At 34.7% G+C, this 17732-nt stretch overlaps 1 protein-coding gene across 1 annotated transcript in view; it reads right to left on the bottom strand.

Moving 5' to 3' along the window:
• Window positions 1–2819: 2819 nt before the first annotated feature.
• The window catches only part of mgat5 (alpha-1,6-mannosylglycoprotein 6-beta-N-acetylglucosaminyltransferase), a 68404-nt gene continuing 53491 nt past the window's right edge, over window positions 2820–17732 (bottom strand). The window contains exons 11-17 of the mRNA XM_059543069.1: window positions 13946–14079; window positions 10063–10212; window positions 5122–5268; window positions 4911–5027; window positions 4708–4782; window positions 4403–4560; window positions 2820–3180 (exon numbers count right to left, since the gene is read on the bottom strand). Of these exons, the coding sequence (XP_059399052.1) occupies window positions 2982–3180; window positions 4403–4560; window positions 4708–4782; window positions 4911–5027; window positions 5122–5268; window positions 10063–10212; window positions 13946–14079 (980 nt within the window). The 3' untranslated portion in view covers window positions 2820–2981. The remainder of the gene's footprint in view (window positions 3181–4402; window positions 4561–4707; window positions 4783–4910; window positions 5028–5121; window positions 5269–10062; window positions 10213–13945; window positions 14080–17732) is intronic.

The following is a 17732-nucleotide window of genomic DNA, read 5'->3' as shown; positions in this document are numbered from 1 at the left end:
TATTAACAGCAACGTAAACCAGAACAATTGTAAAAAAAATTATAATTGGTTCCATGATTGGGGTTTCGTTCCAAATTTTTCCCAACATAACAGTAGTAGTTAGTAGGTAAAAATTACTCACCATGATTTTTAATAGACTAATATTTAAATAAAACATTTGACTGTCATTAATACGAATAGCTACAGCTAAGCCATACGAAAACAAACGGTGGCATCCTTCATTCTGTAAACCAAATGTAGTGACTTTAGTCATCTAGACATAAATGTGACCCTGGACTACAAAACCAGTCTCAAGTGAAATTGAGATTTATACATCATCTGAAAGCTGAATAAATAAGCTTTCCATTTACTGAATTTGTCCAAATGAATTTTTACCAATGCATATTACTAATCAAAAATGAACGGAAATTTACAAAATATCTTCATGGAACATGATCTTTACTTAATATCCTAATGATTTTTGGCATAAAAGAAAAATATATAATTTTGACCCATACAATGCTTTTTTTGGCTATTGCTAGAAATATACCCAAGCGACATTAGACTGATTTTATGCTCCAGGGTCACATATTAGTCTGATTGTGGGATTTTGCGTCAACAACCACTAAACGTTTGGCGAGACTGTTTTGCGCTAAATGCCAAACAACTCTATTTCAGCTATTAAACTACTATTTCGGCTTTTAGCTGGCTAGCATTTCACCTCCAGTGCTTGCTATTTCGTAAGAAAAACAAACCAGACAGTTCTAGTAACCATCAGAGGCCACCTCATGAAACAAGATGAAACAATAGCTTGGCTGAAGACCATCTGTTTACATACAAACGTACAGATCTCGACAGAGCGGAAACGTAAAACTATCGTTAGAGTGGAAAACTAGAAGAGACCCATCTATATTTACAAATGTGCAAATGTGTACAGAAATCATACACTGGATAAAAACATCAAATGAGGATTTGCTGGCTTTTGAAATTACAATGTTTGCCCAGAGTTTTGACAATAAAGGAAATTATGATATGTTATGCTGTACTATTTTCATATTACATTCAGTAAAATTTTACAGCAAAAATTACGTTTTATGTATTTTAAATTTGTTTTTTGTTTTTTTTATTAAAATTCATTTTGTAGTTAAGTTTCCGTTTTTTTTATTGAAACTTTGTAGTTAAAGAATTACAAATAATTTAATTAAAAGGGATAAAATTCTGCTATCATTTACTAAACCTCAAGTTGTTCCAATACTGTTTGAGTTTCCTTCTTTTGTTGAACACAAAAGATATTTTGAAGAATGTTTGTAATCAAACTCTTCATGGTAGCCAGTGACTTGCATAGTAAATAAAATACTATGGAAGTCAATGGGTACCGTCAACTGTTCGGTTACCAAAATTCTTCAAAATATCTTCTTCTGTGTTCAACAAAAGAGAGAAACATACAGAAACAGATCCCTTTAAGTATTAATTTAATAATTAAAATAAATTTAGTTCTGCCGCATATATATATATATATATTTTTTTTTTTCAGACAGTACTCTGGACAAGCATATGCATATATACTTAAATTAGTCTGATAAATAATATTTCCCTCTATTAAGAAACTTCTCTTCTATAAATAGACACGTAGAAATCAACAGGCAGAGATAAAGGTCTGTATACAAAATAAATGTAAAAAACGTTATTGTACAGTGTTGTAATATCTGATGTCAAATCTTCGCTATAGTGCAGTTTCATTCCAAAACTCTAAATAATTCTAATTTTGACATTTTACGATAATAAGCAGGCAAATTCAAAAATATCGCGCAAAATAAAATGAAACCAAAAAAAGGCCAATCTGCGTTTTTAACACAAAATAAAGTATTTCATCCTAGTAATGTACAATTTGTTTTTATACAGATATACATTTCTTTTTTTATACAAATAAAGATAACATTTTACAGAAATATCTGTGATCGTATTAGTTTTTACCTTATCCACATACAGATCATCTGTAAGCTGTGATATAATGTTCATTCAGGTAAACTGGGCAATTTTTTGCCAATTAACGCGACAGCAAAGTACATCCCAATTTAGTTGAATTAGTTTAACAGTTAGTTTGGTCAGTTTTGTTTGCGCTCTACTTCATACTGGCTGGTTTGCGATGTGTGGGTTTCACTAAAACATCTCATCTGGCAGTTGACTAGTAAGTAGTACTGCGATATTTAATATGGATTGTGACTAACACCGAAAATTCGCAGTGTTAGCATCTGCTGTTAATAAGTAAACTACCGTGCAGAATAACACAGAATACCTTGTGTTTATATTTTAGCATCTGTTATTTACATGTGAACGCGTCATATCACGGAGTCAGTACACGGGAAGTCCAGTTACAGTGTAAAACTGGGGAAATTTCCCCAATAACAAGAGATTCGCACACAAATAAACACGCACTCAGTTTGAGTCATCAAAATGGTCAAAGATGCTTTTCAGAGTTAGTCAGACTTGGTCCAATGATTAAAGTCACCTTAGAGAGAGAGGAAAAAAACAAACAAACAAACAAAAACAGTAGAATGAAGAACTGGGCTAATAAACGTCACATCAGTGTTTCCTCCATGCCAGCAGGGGGCAGTGTACGTTCTGATTCCCTAGAATCCACTTCAAGTATGTCAGCCTGAAACTAGTTCAAGTTTGTGTGAAAAAAATAAAAATAAAATTCCAGCAAAATAAATAATTTTTTTCTCTTTCCATACTTCGTTTTTGTTTTTGTTTTTTCGGCCAAGAGCCGAGAGCTGACGCACTCCAGCTTTTCCATTTCTTTCTTTTTTTTTTTTGAGTTTATGGGAATAAAACAAGAGTTGAATTCCTCTGAATTCTTTAATCGAATTTCCGCACATTACAACACTGGCTCTGTCAGTATTGCGCTGTGTAATAGTCCGGTCCCGTCCAGTACAGCGGATGACCAACCGCCGGGTTGGTCGTATGGGGGTGCTGAAGTGTGTGTGGTGTGCGTGTGTGTGTTATAAGCAGTCCTTGCACAGCGCCACCTGTCCTTTCATGTAGTCTCTGCAGGGACAGATGCGTGTGAGGGACTGATGGGCCCCGGCGCAGCTGAACAGCAGCAGGTCTGACTGGAACACACAATGCCCCACCGATTCGCTGAAGGCAGGGACGACGATATCGCTGGTGGACTCCACCGTCTTACACTCCACACCATACCTGCAGTGAAGAAACCAAAGAGAGAATGCTTGAGAACATGACATGAGATCACCAAAAATCATGGTCATATATTTTATTATGTTATTTTACCATGGTAATATAATGATGTCTCAGACATACTGACATGGATTAATGTATGGAAAATAACTTCTAATAAGTAATGTGTTATTAAAATAAGCATAATTATAAAATGCACATTAATATATTAAACATAAAATATATGTAAAATATTCAAGCTGTATTTATGAGGGAATATGTTTTTTTAAATATGCATCTAATAATATTCATATTCAAATATTAAATATCCTTGCAATTACAATATATACATTATTATTTATTAAATTACATAAAGAAATTGTAACAAAGTGTAATGAAAATGTACCTAATAAATTGTATTACATTTATAACTAAATACTAAAGTATTTATTCAATATTAATATAATTTAATATTATATGACACATTAAACCATATATATAAATAAATTGTACTCATGGAAAATAAAGGAAAACTAAATTAATATGCATCTGATAAATATATATGTACATGCAAATATTAAATAAGCATACTTTTAATACATTATGAATATATATAAATTAAAATAATAAAACTTGAAATACATATGGTAAAATCTAAATATGCATCTAATAAATATCAATACTGTAATATGTGTGTATATATATATATATATATATATATATATATATATTTATGTGTGTGTGTGTGTGTGTGTGTGTATATGAAACATTGCAATTTATGTACATACATACACACACACACATATACACACATACATACATATATATATATATATATATATATATATATATATATATATATATATATATATATATATATATATATACACACACAAACACACAATAAAATATAAAACAAAATAAATATCCATTATAAAAGAACAAAATAAAAATTACTTCTGTGAAAATTACATATTCTTTACCAATTATAATCATGTGCATCCAAAACCAGGTATTTTGCACAAGTAAAAAAAACAAAAAACAGTACATTTCTGGGATGAAATTAGTCAGTATCTTAATACAGGAAGTCAAAATCTGATGTAGATTTGAGGTAATTTAAGTCAAATCAAAGCACACCTCAGCAGGAGCGAGTAAACCGACTGAGAATTTGAAATCTACAGGAGAAATAAAGGGTCTGTGAAATATAGCACTCTCTGCTGTCTGGATGAAGAACTGCAGTGTTTACCTGAACAGATCCTTGTCTTTATTGAGATGCTGGAAGAAAGAGGGTTCACAGATCAGCTGCTCTTCCTGACACACCTGCTTGCAGGATTTACCAGCCGGAGCCAATTTGATCTGCATGGCGCTGAGAGGAGGCCACATCACCTGACCATGACAGAAATCCTGCACACACACACACACAGGGGCGGTTCTTTACAGATTCTTTGCATGACAGGCACAGGTATGTCAGATCTGATTATAGTGTGTGAACAGGTGAAGTGGAATGAATCACACACACCTTAAATGTCCACAACACACAGACAAAGGTACCTGGTTCTCGATGAAAGCGTTGACGCGCTGTAACATCCCCTCACAGGTGAATTCGTACGGCAGATACGGCTCGATCTGAAAGAAAGCATCAAACGTCACATGACACTGCTTAGAAGTGTGTATGTGGGGTTTTTTTTATGACTTGTGAGGCGGATTCTAAGTGCATGTGGATCTGTGTGTGTGTGTGTATACAGTATATGTACCTTCTGACTGAGGATGGCTTTAATGGCGTTCTCCACCTCTGCTGGATCATCTATGTTGACGGTCCAGACATGCGGCCGTCCGATGTAAACCTCAGCATAAGGGTGCTGGGAGGTCAGCTGGGGTCAAAGGTCAAACACACATCAGAGATCACCCATTCTGACCACAATAAAACCTCAGCAAAATGATAATGAGCGAGCAGAACTGAAGTACCTCTCGGAGTGTGGGTTTGCCCTTGAAGAAATCCGTGTTTTTGCTGCTTTTAGGCGGGTCGAACCGTGGGTTGAGGAAAGTGCAGCCATTGGCTATGGCCTCCAGAGGGGCGGGACCCTCGTACGGGAAGGACAGTCCGACAAAAAGCTGCACAACAAACAGAGATTCACAATCTCGTCATTTGATCCTTGTATGTATAACAAAACATTATTAAATAAAATATTACATTAATCACATCAACACAGAATTCACTTATATTAACATGCAAATTATTATTCAGAATAAAACGTGCATTTAAATTCGGCAACAAATTGTTCACTTTTATTTCTGAGGTGTGGTGACATTTAACAATTTAGCCCAAGTCTATTTTAAATTATTATTATTATAGTATTTATTATTCATAATGCAAAACAAAATAATACATTGATGCAGTATTTATGTTCTGTAACAAACTATTTATTTTCACTTCTGAGAAATGAGATGTAATTTACGTGATGTTTAATATGTTCCGTTTGCACAAACCTATATCAGATTATATCAATAAAAAGATTAGAAATGGCCCGATTTCCATTTCTAAATCTCATCTCAGAGTGTTTTCCGATAGAGAGATGTCTTTCGCTGATTCCTAAAATGGAAATGAGGGATTTCTGGGACATTTTAAACAAGCTCACAAACAAACGGTGCATTGATGGAAACCTGGCGGCTGACTCCCAGAGCCAAAGCAAATCTACCTGCACAGCTGCACTCTCTACAAAAACCAATCACAAGCTGACAATCGACAGACAGAACGAGTGTCATGACCACCTTCTCCTCGACACACACACACACACACTGCACTGAGCTAGACCACTTGAACAAATGTTTCAATGTGGCTAGCAGAGGCCACAATCATGTGTTTGTGAAGTGTGCTGTTTGGGGTCACACAATGAGCTGGCTGTGTCCGGCCGGACAGATGACCACATGCTTACACACTGACCCACAGCACACTGAGATTCACTAACCACCAATGTTAGTTTATATATATATATATATATATATATATATAATTTTATCCTAAGTGATTATGCAAATGTAAATAATAATGTATAATATTGCTATTAATAAAACAATGATTCATTTACATTTTATGCATGTAGCAAGTGCTTTTTTTTTTACAAGGCATCACTAATGTTGTTATTTTTAATATGTAAATATTCATGTATAATAATGCTATATTAATAAAACAATGATTAATTTACATTTAAGCAGATATTTTTAACCAAAACAACTAACACGATATATATATATATATATACACACACACACACACACGCATACATACACACACGTTTGTGTGTGTATGTGTATATATATATATATAGTGTGTGTGTGTGTGTGTGTGTGTGTGTGTAAATAATAACATATAATAAAATAATAAAGCTATTAATGCACAATTATTAAATTAATAAATTATAATTATTATTATAAATATTAGTTATTAACATTTTAATCATCGATAAAAACAATGTAATTTTATTATAAAATCAAACGATAAATCATACATTTTATTTAGATTTTTAGTATATATATATATATATATATATTTGATTGTATAATCGCGTGCTCTCTCTCCTAATGTATAATGTATGATATAGCTAATAATATTAACAAAACACAAATGAATATTTATTTTAAATGAACTTTGATAATCAAAACGATTTATAAACTTATAACCCAACTATTAATAAAACCCCCCCACACACACACACACACACACACACATTCAACAAAAACAACAATAATAAACAATATAAACAATTATTTTGCATAAAAGTTTTAAACTTTCTGTGGTTGAACTTTCATTGTTGACCAATAGGGGGCAGCAGAGAGGTAGTGAAACAAGCAGGCTTCATGAAAGAAAGTCAAGTCTTCTTCAGGAAGTGTGGCAGAAGCGCGTTCAGGCGAGTTTTGAGAACATTTGCATGATCGTCTGATGGGCTGCCAGAGTTAACCTGAAGGCTTGGTCACTCTTCCTGTACAGACATGGGCAAAAACCTTTGGCAGTGACACAAATGTTCCAAAGTTTGCTGCTTCAGTATTTGTAGATTATTTTTCAATGTTTCTATGGTATACTGAAAAGCATACTAATTCTGCATTTTGGGCAGAATTATGAGAGTCCACTCCCTTGGGTGTAAAGCAACCTCACACATGGATGGTCTCAGGATGCTTCACAGTTGGCACAAAACAGGACTCGTGTAGCGTTCACCTTTTCTTCTCCAAAAAGTCAGAAGGGATCTTCATCATAGAAAATAACTTTGCACCAGTCTTCTGCTGTCTTTTTTTTGGCAGTTATTTAAAATGCATCTGATTACTCTACACAATAATCTAGAAACAATGTGAATGAACACCACAACAGCTTAAGCAGCGAACTTCGCAAAACACAACAATTTACGTCACTGCCAAAACTTTTGGCCAAGACTAAGTAAATGAAGCGGCCTCGCTCTCTGAACTTTGCATGAAGTTTAAACAACAGGGAAGGTGATAGTAAAGCTCAGAGTGAGTAAGAAGGCAGAGACAGAAGGAAATATAAGCTTGAGAGAAACAGCAGAACATCACTTCCTCTCTTGTGGGTGATGTTCACGCAACACACTGACCACAAAATCAATGAACGTCATCGTGCAAGCGCAGGGCAGATTCACACTTAGCTTTCAAGCACAGAGAAAAAAACGGGACAGAATTACACTGTGCTATAAATCAGAGGTGGGACAAAGTCATTGTTATGCAAGTCACAAGTAAGTCTCTAGTCTTTGCCTTCGAGTCCCGAGTAAAGTCGAGTCAAAGATGAGGCAAGTCCCGAGTCGAGTCAAAAGTCAAAGCCAACAAGTCTCAAGTCGAGTCCAAAGTCCTACCATTGTAGTTTCGAGTCATTTCAAGTCCTCTTACCACAGAAATACAATTTATACAAATCATGTATGTCTGTAAGATTTGTATTCATTTAAACCTCTTTTTATACAATGACATTAATCAAATACAGTAAAAAACTGAAAATTTAAATTTTCACAAAAAATGCTTGTATTTCAATAGCATATTGCACTAGAACAATGGCCTGTTTTTGTCTCATGTGTTGGAGAGACAGATATACATTTGTGTTTATCCGTCTAGCAGCAAGGTAGAAATGGTACTTTAAAACGGACGTTGACATGATGTTGGCGAAGTTTTCCATCTGAGTGTGCTACACTCATGTACCTCAAAAATCCCTATTTTTTGATAGCATGAGCCAGCAAGGGAGACGTGCGTTTACTGTCTCGTTGATACAGTATGGTACGTGCGATAAGGTGCTCAGCATTCGTTCAAAACTTACCTTTCTTTGTGCAACTTCAGGTGTTGAACAAAGTTGGACGTTGTGGCAGCTCCGTCTGTAATCTTCGACCCGCATGTTTTGCAAATTGCAACTCGTTTTTTGTCAACTACCTCGTAATTTTTATAGCCAAACGAAACTATCTTTGGTATCAAGAACTAGAACTCCAAGGCACTCGAATTGAATAGTGAAATGTTAAAAAGCCTTTATTGCATCACTGGCTTTAAACGTTAAACTCTTTTGATGAGAGGTACATCTACGCGTTGCGGCTATATGCCTTCATCAGGGTGTCAGTATTACGCCCTATAACATCTTTAATATATAAGATGTTTATATGAACTGATTAAAAAATAAAAACACTAAGTATTTTAGAAAATGTTGTATTTATTTGAACTCAATAGATTGCAGCCTGCCATATGATATGCATAGAAATAAAAACATAAAAAATAAATATTGAAAATAAAATTCAAGTACAAAATTAAGACAAACAAATTTAAACTTGGGTAAAAAGAAACAAAGGGAAACCTGACCATTAGTGTAAATCTCTGTAACTGTATATTTGGCCTAAAGTTACTGCACAATAAACAGAACACTATCCAACTCTTATGGTGCGTTCACACCAGACGCGAATAGAGCGTCTGGCGCGAGTGATTTCAATGTTAAGTCAATGCAAAGACGCAAAGACGACAACCTCAAAAAATCTGATATTTGAGTTTAAAACAACTACATTCTCTCATGAAATACTTTTAAAACTACATTTTATGACACGATAACAGTAATATTTAGAAAATTATCTGAATAAAAATGGTGGTTGAAAATGCTGCGTGAACTCAACTGGCAGAAGCCCCCATGACGCGAATTCACGTCTGTTGTGAAGTTAATTTCACGCACGAATAAAGTCTTTTTTCCTGGGCATACCGTGCATGTTACAGAAACATTCTCGCCTTTAATTTCCGGTACTTCCAGTTCGAGAGGGAGATTATCGCTGATGCTCTTATGTTTAGTGGTTGTCAGAGCGTGCAGTGAGACAGCGTGAGCAGGGCACCGCCCACCCAGCCAATCATCGAACTTTATTCAACCAAATTGTAGAAATGCGACACTTTACATTCTCAGTAGAGATAAAGGCGTTGCAACAATGGGAAAAGTAATTAATTAGATTACTCCGTTACTGAAAATTAAACTCCGTTAGTAACGCCGTTATACTTAAACGCCGATACTCCCAACACTGAGCGCGCGTGCTCGCTGCATGCATACAGGTGGTGCACATTTTTTTCACATATGCAGATACACTGAGAGCGGCGCGGTCGTGTGAACCCCCCTCCCCCCCCCCCAGGTTTTCATGGGAAGTAGCAAGTCTTCTCGAGTCAAAAGGCGCAAGTCCAAGTGAAGTCACGAGTCATTGATGTTAAAGTCCAAGTCGAGTTGCAAGTCTTTGTACATTTTGTCGAGTCGAGTCTGAAGTCATCAAATTCATGACTCGAGTCCAAGTCACATGACTCGAGGCCACACCTCTGCTATTAACTCAAAACACAAATGAGAAAGTCCTAATAAATGACTGCACAGGCCATATTCAAGTCGAACAAAAGGAGTGTGTTGATTCAGACCTTGGTCTGACGCAGGAGGAACTGGAGGTCGCGTCCGCTGAGGATGCCGTGGTTCTTCACGTAGGCCGGCAGGTGGACCGTACTCGTGCCATGGACGGTGCCGTGCACTTCCATGTACGAATGAATGATGTCCAGGTATTTCTTTTTATCCTAAAACACAAATACAGACACGTGCATGTGAAAAATGAGTGACGCTGCTTGATGAATAAAATTAAAGTAGTTTTATTGTGGCACTCGAAAAATTATTTTGCATTTCCGCTGATGTAATCAAGACCATGTGGGCGGGGCTAAATATTTTAAAACTCTGAATTATATTATAGGTAGTCTTTAGTATTCATAAAATTAATATACATAAAATACAAATTATAACATTTGTTATAAATGCATAATTACACATTTTATTATTTTTATTAATCAAAATGCTGAATATAATAATAATAATAAATTATAGCAAATTTATAAAATATAAAGTGTATAATATTACTATTCATATTAACTTTTTTTCACTAATAAAAGCAAGATCATGTTAGCAGGGTTAAATAGTTTTTAAACTCTGAATTCACATGGATAATTATCTTTATTTAAAAAAGAAATAATCATTTCAATGATTTGCATTATAAAATTACAAATTATTTATTTTATTAAGAAACTGTTATATACTAAATTTATTAACCCTAATAAAAGTCAAATTATTCATAGAAAATATAATTAATAGTATAATATTACTATTCATGTTAACAAAATAATTAAAACATTTTATTTTAGCTGATGTAAGCAAGAACATGTTCATGCATTTCATATTTATTATTCATAACGATCTTTATTTGAAGACAATTTACATTAAATATATAAAATAATGATTTAAAATATTACGATCAATAAAACAATAATAACAATAATGCAAATATTGAAAATGTGTATTTGTATAAAAAACAATTGTTTTGTTATTAAATTATGTAATCTAAATGAACCATAATAACAACATTAATATATAAAATATGCTATAATATTGATATAAAATATTATATTGATATTATACTATAAAATCTAGTAGTAATATTGCTGTTCATAGTAAAATAATTACAACAAAGTTTTTTTTTTTTTTGCTGATGCAAGCAATATTAATGTTAATATTGGATAATTTTTGTCTCAAGTTCTGAACAATATTGAGACATTCTGTTCTGTCACCAGATTTGCGTGACTGGAGCCAAAAGTCCCCAGGAAGCATAAAACACAAACAAAAAGGTGATTTTTTTTTTTAACCTCTCAGTCTGAGCTTGTTTTAGATGAGCAGAAGTGCAAAAGCAGACAGGAAGAGTCAAACAGGACTCTGGGGGTAAAGCACAAGATGAAGAGGATAAAATGAAGCTTCTTCTTTACAAATGCTCAAAGAATACAAAGATGCATACTTCCTGTTAGAGGATGGAAACAGAAATAGAACCAGTCAGTGTGTTTGTGTGTGTGTGTGTGTGTGTGTGTGTGTGTGTCTAAGCAAGGTCACCAGAAAATGGTGAGAGTTAAGCTCAAATAAAATAAAAAAAAATTATATATAATTTATATATATATATATATATATATTTATATATATATATATATATATATATATATATATATATGTGTGTGTATATATAACTATGTGTATATGTATGTATATATATATATATATATATATATATATATATATATATATATATATATATATATACATACATACATACATATACATACATACATACATGTATATATATATATTTAACTCAAATAAAATAAAAACAACACACACACACACACACAAAATCAGAACATCAATTATCTGCTTGTTTAATCATCAGTTAGTTCCTTGCTTTATGGGAGATATGAGCTGAAAATGCCAACACAGCATGCAAACACTGTGTTTGTGTGAGACAGCAGCGATGAAGCGTAAATAATTTGGGTTTTTTTGGCGTTTAACCAAGCATGTTTCATTCGTTTATGTGTGTGCATATGTGTGTTTATGTGTCTGTTTGTGTGAGAGAGAGAGAGAGAGCCGCAGAAAAGCATCTGTGTTTGAGACAGAACATAAACACACAGAGATGCATTACATGTGAACTTGTAGCGCCAATAACACAATGAATGTATTTGTGTGTGTGTGTAAAGAAACAGCCAAGACTTTATTTGCATTTCAAAAGCCTATACACATATCCTCTGATCTCTAGACGACACACACACACCCTGATTCAGGGTCTATGCTCAAGTTTGTTTCCATGGAAACCAGTACTTGAGAGGCTGTGCAATAGCAGGAGCCTATCTCTTTCTCTCTATCGCTGGGTGAAGGATGGCATCAGTAAAATTGCATGAGGTTAAATACGAATGCACTGCTCCTGGAATTGCATCCGTCTTTCACAGCCTCTTTCTGACCCTAAAAAAAAGTAACTGGACTTTTTTTGTTACTGTATCTTTAAGAGATGTAAATGAGCTCCATTGCGATTAGCTAACCTCTGCATACTAGCAAACTTCACTTCACAAAGGGAAAAAAAAAGTTTTTTTTTTTCACATCATATGATTCTTTTTCATCCAACGATGTAGGAGTAAAAAAATAAAAATAAAACCTTTCCCTGAGATTAAATATGAATTTTCCATACTAGGACTCTATTATTGCCATGTTGTGCGCCAAGACTGAGCAAAGTTCCCTGAGGTTAATCAAGAATGCAATGTCACTATAAAGGCATCTATATTTATATATTTCCTTTTTCTGACTGTTAGAACTAATTGGGCTGTTTTTATCAATGTATCTTTAAGATATGTAAATGAGCTCCTTTGCGATCAGCCATCCTCTGTGTGCTGAACATGACTCTTTTCATCCCGTGTGTGAAAAATCGCTAAAAGTTGCAGATTTTCGCAAAAAACTGCCAAAGTAAACGCATTTATTTTTCACAACCCTTTTGCTGAACCTTAGAATGAAACAAACTGTTATTTTTTTCTCTCTTTTTTGGTACTGTACCTTTTAGATATGTAAACTAGTTTTTTTGTGAATTGTGTACTGGCAAACTTCACGCAAACTTTCATTTTGTGTCAGACAACAATAATAATTTTATCCATGATATGACTTTTCAACCCAAGTCGTTTGCCAAAAATACACAAAAACGTACCGTTAAAATTAAACTGGCTGTTTTTGTTACTGTACCTTTAAGACATGTGAATGAGCTCTGTTGCGATTACAATTTTAATGGAAATTTTCATTTCCGAGAAAGCAAGAAAATAATCAGTTGTCCACGATTTGGCTCTTTTCATCCCATGTTATTCGCCACAAATGCGCACATCCCCCCCCCGAGGTTAAACCTTAAAATGAAATGTTCGGTTATTGTTACTGTACCTTTAATATATGTAAATGAGCTCTTCTGCGATCATCTAACCTTCACGTACCGGCGTACGTCATGTTAAAACTTTTGTTTCATAACCAAGAGAGCATGAAAAATTATGCTATTCATAATATGACTCGTTTCATCCAGTACTGTTCGCCAAAAACATGCAAACATTCACCGAAGGACTTTAGAGAAACCGATTGAGAATAATGTCCCTTCTGGGAAAAACGTGTGTGTTTAGATGTTCTGGAATGTGGACGAGTACAATGGGATTGGGTTTTCAGCTGCGTCTCTCATCACTCGGGTCGTTTCGGATCCAGATGGGCAGCGAAACGTTCTCTGTAGGAACATCTTAGCGGTGGAACCGACTGTGACCTCGTGCTGGGGAAAGTTGAAGTCATCGCAGTTGAATTGAAAACACTTTTGTTGGCGCTCAAAGTCGGAAAACGTGGCAAAACAATCTAGCATATAAACACAGCGCAGTTTCACATGTAAAGAGCCAAGAAAAAGTTGGACGTGGCTGTAGTTTGAGCAGAACTGACCTTCCAGAAGTTGTCCACCTTGCCGTACACCAGCGACTGGTTTTGCCGCTTGATGTCGTCGATGTGTCTGACGTCGCTGGCGTTCAGGTGCTGCTCCACAACAAAGCCCAGGAAACTATTGTCTGGAGTGTGGGCTACAGAGAAAACACAACAACCAATCAGACGAGGCCAGAGAGCTCCAGCCAATCAACATTAACATGACAGAGCCACCATCAAGTTACATTGGTTTATATAAATAAAATCTAGTTTCTGTATGAAAAGCAATTTAAAAAGAACAATGTGGAAGAAAAAATATATATAATACAAACTTCACACCCTCTTCTCACATAATAAAAATTTAAACTCAAATAATATTTTATATGCATTAGTTAATTAATGTATATGCATTAGTTATGGTCATAATAATAAAATAAGACTGTCTGACTATATTATCTATTGGGTTTTACAAGTATGGCTAAAATATATCAAGCAAAAACAAATAACTGTTTGCAAATATGAATTTAAATATATTAAAACAGCAAAACATTTAAAATCACATACATTAAGACAAATGTCAATTATATAATTAAGGCTGGTTTAAAAAGATTTTTAATAAATGTCATGCTGGGGCCTGTCACATGCTTTAAAGGAAAATACATTGATAGTTATTTTTTTTTATTTAAAAAATTATAATTAATTGTATTAATTATTAAGTTTAGTATAATATTTTTGTACATTATCCTTAACCGTTTTGGCAGTTTCACTAATTACTAGCTTTCATAATCATTTTAGTTTTTACATTTTAATAAAGAGGTTATAATAAAACATGTCAGGTTAGAGAAAGAGGTCAATAAAAGTTAATAGTTAAATAATAAAGTTGTGTGTATTTGTTTCTAAATTTTGATAAAAACCTAGTCTTTTCAATGGCAGGTTACACTTTGACAACTTAACCATATAATGTGACCACATTCTCCACCATTTATTGATCTTTTCTGAAGTTTTATTTAATGCATGTTTCTATAAAATAAAAGAAATAAATAAAATACACTATTAATCAAACAAAAATTATAAATACAAAAACAGATTTTGTTTTGTTTTTGTTCCAAGTATTATTGCTTTTTAAACAGGGAAATCTATGATCTAGCATGGCACATCAGGACTGGAGTTCCCGAGGGAAGATGATCGTTCGAATTAATTCTGTACGGGAAAGATCCGTGTGGGGGTCCTTGTTGCCAAGCGAGGAGCTGTTACCATGAGAACAGTAGTCCAAGAGGTCACCAAGATAATGAAGCTTGGCAGAGATACACCTGAATGCCATCTGTCTGAAAAATTCAATCCTGAGATTAAGATGTCTTATTTACACATCTGTGGTTCCAATTCCAATGAGAGTGTAGGATGGAATTCAGAACCCAGGCAGACCATAATGTAATTTGCACAATTTCGCAGAAACAAAATATGCCATTTAAATGGAACCCGGCCTCTTGCTCTCCTTCTCACTATAGATACTGTAAATAGCGCAAATATGCTTGTACGAGAACACACGTGCACACATACACTCACACTGATGTCAATAACTATCGGTGTGAACGAAGACTCTTTTTGAAGTTTTTGCACCAAAAAAGAGGAAGGCTTGTGACAGAATTGCAAAAGACAGTCTAGACCTCACATACATGCACTCATCGCCCTCCAGAAGAGCGTTTCGCAACACCACGCAGCAACAGCATGCAGGAATGCAGAGGAGACTAACTGCAGTTTGCAGGTGGTGTCGCCAAGATGTGGTCAGTAATTAGCAGGAATGCAGGAGTTTGTGTGTGTGTGTGTGAGAGTTCTTATTAAATCTAGGAGTGGAAAAGAATGAAACCTCACCGTATTACACACACACACACACACACACACACACACACACAGAGACGTCTCCCATCACTGCAGTGGCTTTCATCTGTGATGGACATCTGATCCTGATGAGTTTCACACACTCATGTGCTTTGTTAAAGCGCGGATTAGTTTCTGAAGGACAAGCTTCATTTTTACATGAAAACTGACGGATAAAATGATCTAATTTGTGTGCAAAGTGTGCTGGATTTAGAAATAGCAAAAAGATTAAACATCAACCCTTTCAAAAGAGGCCCTTCCCATTAAAAAATATATATTATTAGGGCTGTTTTGGCAAAAATCTGGTCATATGATACGCATCACGATACAGGGATTGCGATACGATATATTGCGATACTTTAAGCAAGACGATATATTGGGGTATTTCTTATTTTATTTTAGGAATAGGAGAATTATTTTAGATATAATTTTAGAAAAACTGTCCTTTAGAACACACCACCATATGCAAACCTTAACAAAAAAATCAATTTACATGTCTATTTTTATATATATATGCAGTATCGATATTGCTTTTTTTTAATCGATACATTGCAAAATATCGCAAAACTCACGTGTATCGATAGTTTCTGCACCTCTAATTATTATAATAATGTATCCACACACATACTTATGTACACACAATTAAATTCTGTATCGTTTACATTGTTGACATATGCACAAAATAGATTTTCTTGAAAAATAAGTCTAAATGACAGTCAAAGTCAAAATGACTTTTCACTTTCTCTTTTTTTATTGTTCTTAAAATGAATAATAAAACTTTAATAATATGTAAATGACAAAAAAAATGTGTGTGTATCTATATATATATATAAAACACATTTATTTATTATACTATAATTGATGTATTTTTTTTATCCATCCACACACACACATACATACATACATTTCAGTTGTCATTTTTTCATTCAGCATATGGCAAACTCGGTCCTCACAATTAATAATTTAACAGCATAACCAGATGCCTGTGAAAAAACAGACTGCGACAGAAGCTCTTCATTACAGGAATGCTAAAGGAGAAGCGTTATGAAACGTGACAGACCGACCCTTCCACTGACTTTAATTATTCATTCTCTATGCATGAATACATTAATATTTTAAAACATTTTACAGATATTCCGCTCAGCAGCCAGGGGTGTTTTACTTCTGTTTAAGAAAGATATCTGGAAAAAAAAAGGTTACTTTAAAGAAAAAACAAACTTTTCTCTGTCTGTGTGTGGCGTATGGGAGGAAGTGGCATGCAAAAGACAGGAAGTTGGTTAGTTTGCATGACTATGAAGCCCTGTGTGTGTGTTTGTGTGGTTTCTCAGGCAAATGTTAGCAGCAAAAGCGAACGCAAAATTTTTAACGAGTGTCTGTCGAACAGCCAAATGTGGTGTTTACAATCGAGCGAATGTGTGCGTGACTCTTTCAGTCGCGGTTTCGCTCGAGAAGACTTACAGTCAAACCCAGAGTGGCCACAATGACGTCGTTTTTGCCTAGCAAACCCCAAAAAGCAGAACTAAATAAATCAAATAGAAACTGAATTATTCCAGTACTGTAATGCCGGACTGAAAGCAACTTCCTCCCTCGGTCTTGAGAGCGATTCGCTCATCTGATACGTGTGGGAAGCGTTATGAACAATAGCAGCTTCAGGACGGGCGGCACGGAGGACGCTCAACCATAAAGGAAACGGGGGCACGTCATTCTGGCCTGTCATACAGACAATATATGAGGTTTACAGAGAGCAGTGTGATGTTTATCAGCAGTGCAATGAGATACCGCAGTGCATTGTGGGATGCGTCAAGGGGACAGCAGGATAAAGGCTTTTGACTGGCAGTGTTAAGAATGGACAGAGGGCATACACACACATGTGCTCGCATCTGATGCAATCGGGTGGTAATATTTGAAGCCCAATCTTTCTGAATGGCTGGATTTG

This window comes from Carassius carassius, chromosome 48, assembly GCF_963082965.1.
Source record: "Carassius carassius chromosome 48, fCarCar2.1, whole genome shotgun sequence".
Classification (NCBI taxonomy): Eukaryota; Metazoa; Chordata; class Actinopteri; order Cypriniformes; family Cyprinidae; genus Carassius; species Carassius carassius.
This window is presented reverse-complemented; position numbering and strand designations above follow the sequence as displayed.